The following is a 2,164-nucleotide window of genomic DNA, read 5'->3' on the forward strand; positions in this document are numbered from 1 at the left end:
GGCAGTGCGTCCGGTATTCAGGCATTTCGCGTTTGAGACTCGTCGTGGCCTCGTCATTCGCTCGAGGAGCCAAACATGATCGCGCACGGAGAAAGACGATCGCTTGTGCCATGCACAAGACATGGCGCAGGGACGTGATGTGGCGTTAATACAGTGTGTTAGCAAACGGCCTCTCGTGGCATTTTGTTGTGCGTCGTCTCAAGCTGCCATTCCGCACGAGTTCGCTTCGATTGCTCAATGCGCTACATTCCTGCGCAACCAAAGAGTGCGAGCGCAGGCCGTTGGTATTGATACACGAACGCGCCATGATTTTACCCCTGTCACCATCCTGCACTCTTCTTCATTATAGGAACCCGCGAGCTCATTGTGATGCCCGCCGTGACCAGAGTGGCACGCCGTGGGGCCCCGCCGCCTCATTTCCTCAGATGTTCACGCACTGAGCGCGAACCCCTCTCCCGCTCTCTGGCAAACCAGATCACCTAAACGTCAATTCTATGCACCACAGGCACCGTCCATTCCGACGACCAGCACGCCTGTGCTGTCGGTACACAGCAGTCGAAACAAGGACAGAGGCGGCCCTTGGTTGCACGCATGCCAGACTGTCGCCCGGTGCCGCCCCGGGGTGGCGCACTGTCAGACCATGTCATCAGATGTCCCCGTGCCGACCGCGACGAACGCGCCTGCAGACCACGACGAACGCGCCTGCTGACCGCTACCAACGCGCCCGCAGTCTTGACACCGTCCAAACGCCGCAGAAGGTAGCCCCGGCGCGCCTCGCGCTGCCGATAGCCGCCGCGCCATCTTGCTCACACGCCTGCGTATTCTCGTTCACACAGGATATTCCTATCCTGCGCGCCGCATGCCAATATCGTAGAGGGTGAGGGCGAGCTTGCAATCATCGCACTGCACCTCCCACATCATGCAGACTGCGCGAACCGCGCGACGTGCAAAGCACGCGTTCTCTGCCGTGCAGATGGCGCCGTCTCGCTCGCGACCGGGAATGCGTGCAAAGGAGCACTCTTGTTGCGCACCCCCGCCGTGCGGGGACGTTCGGACATGCGGTGCCCGGGCCTGGGCCCGCGGTCATTGCGCGTGCGAGCAGCGCGCGGTTACGGTGTCCAGCGGCAGGACGCGCGGATGCCGTGCTAGGCATCGAGTAAATATCTTTCTCCCGGGAGCGACCCCGGCCCTGCGAACGGGTTGCCAGGGAGGAATGTCCGCGTCGCGCGTGCGAAACGCACGCGTTTTGCCGTCGGCGGGTTCTCTGTGCTGGGATATACCTCTGGTGTGCGCGGGTAGGGAAGACGCCGTTGGGGCGCACGAGAAGTCCTGGCGAGCGCCCCGGCGGGGATGCGCGCGGCGGGCTTGTACACTCGCCCCACCGCAGGCAGACAGCGCAGATGGCGCGACATGCAGAGTGCGTGTCCCGCCGAGCAGACCGCGTCATGCCGCCGCCTCGCTCGGGACAGGACCAGGGGGCGGGATCATTTGCTGACACTTGCGGTGGAGATCGCGCGCTGACGACACGCGGGCACGACATCCCGTTGGCGGACACACGAGTCTCGCCCCGCGCATTGACTCGAAGATCTCCCGGGAGCGGCACCGGCCTGCGTGCTGCCCTGCGGGTGGGTTTCCAGGCAGACAACTGCCCGCGTCGCGCATACAGGCGTGCGTGTGCGCCCTGCCGTTGGTAGATTCTCCGTGCAGGGACGCATGTCCTTTTCGGCGGTGGAATGTGTTGCGGCGACACGCGAAGCCCATGCGAGCGCCCCGGCAGAGATGCGCGTAGCCCGGGTGTTGCGAGATGCTACGCGAGCGGCTGCGTTACGTACGCGGCGGGACCGGGTGCCATGACGCGGAGCGTCCGTGCGTGGGTTTGCAATGCAGGAACGGGGTAGCAGGAGGGATAAAGGAGGGCCGGGGGGGGCATCATCTTCTGGACGTGAATCTGCCGCCTTGGATTGCTATATGTCTCGATGGATCAGCTGGTGTCTGCTTGCGACACCTACGGCTGTTGTGTCTACTAACCTTTATGCGTGTTGCAGGTACGCTCCCGGATGTTGGAGGGTGTTGAAGCACTACAAAGGTGAGTGCGTTCGTAGGCCGAGGTTGCTTTGGCTGATGTTGTGCTTACAGTGTGAGGAGTCGACAGTTGGCGGATGCG

General features: G+C 63.0%; 1 protein-coding gene across 1 annotated transcript; it reads right to left on the reverse strand.

Moving 5' to 3' along the window:
• Window positions 1-479: 479 nt before the first annotated feature.
• POSPLADRAFT_1063644 (hypothetical protein) lies at window positions 480-1,412 on the reverse strand (the record flags this gene model as incomplete). The annotated part of the gene is made up of 3 exons (XM_024481699.1): window positions 480-630; window positions 1,032-1,145; window positions 1,198-1,412. The coding sequence occupies 3 exons, from the start codon at window positions 1,410-1,412 to the stop codon at window positions 480-482; spliced, it is 480 nt and encodes a 159-aa protein (XP_024332528.1).
• Window positions 1,413-2,164: the final 752 nt, after the last annotated feature.

The sequence above is a fragment of the Postia placenta genome (assembly GCF_002117355.1).
Source record: "Postia placenta MAD-698-R-SB12 unplaced genomic scaffold POSPLAscaffold_447, whole genome shotgun sequence".
In the NCBI taxonomy this organism is placed as follows: Eukaryota; Fungi; Basidiomycota; class Agaricomycetes; order Polyporales; family Adustoporiaceae; genus Rhodonia; species Rhodonia placenta.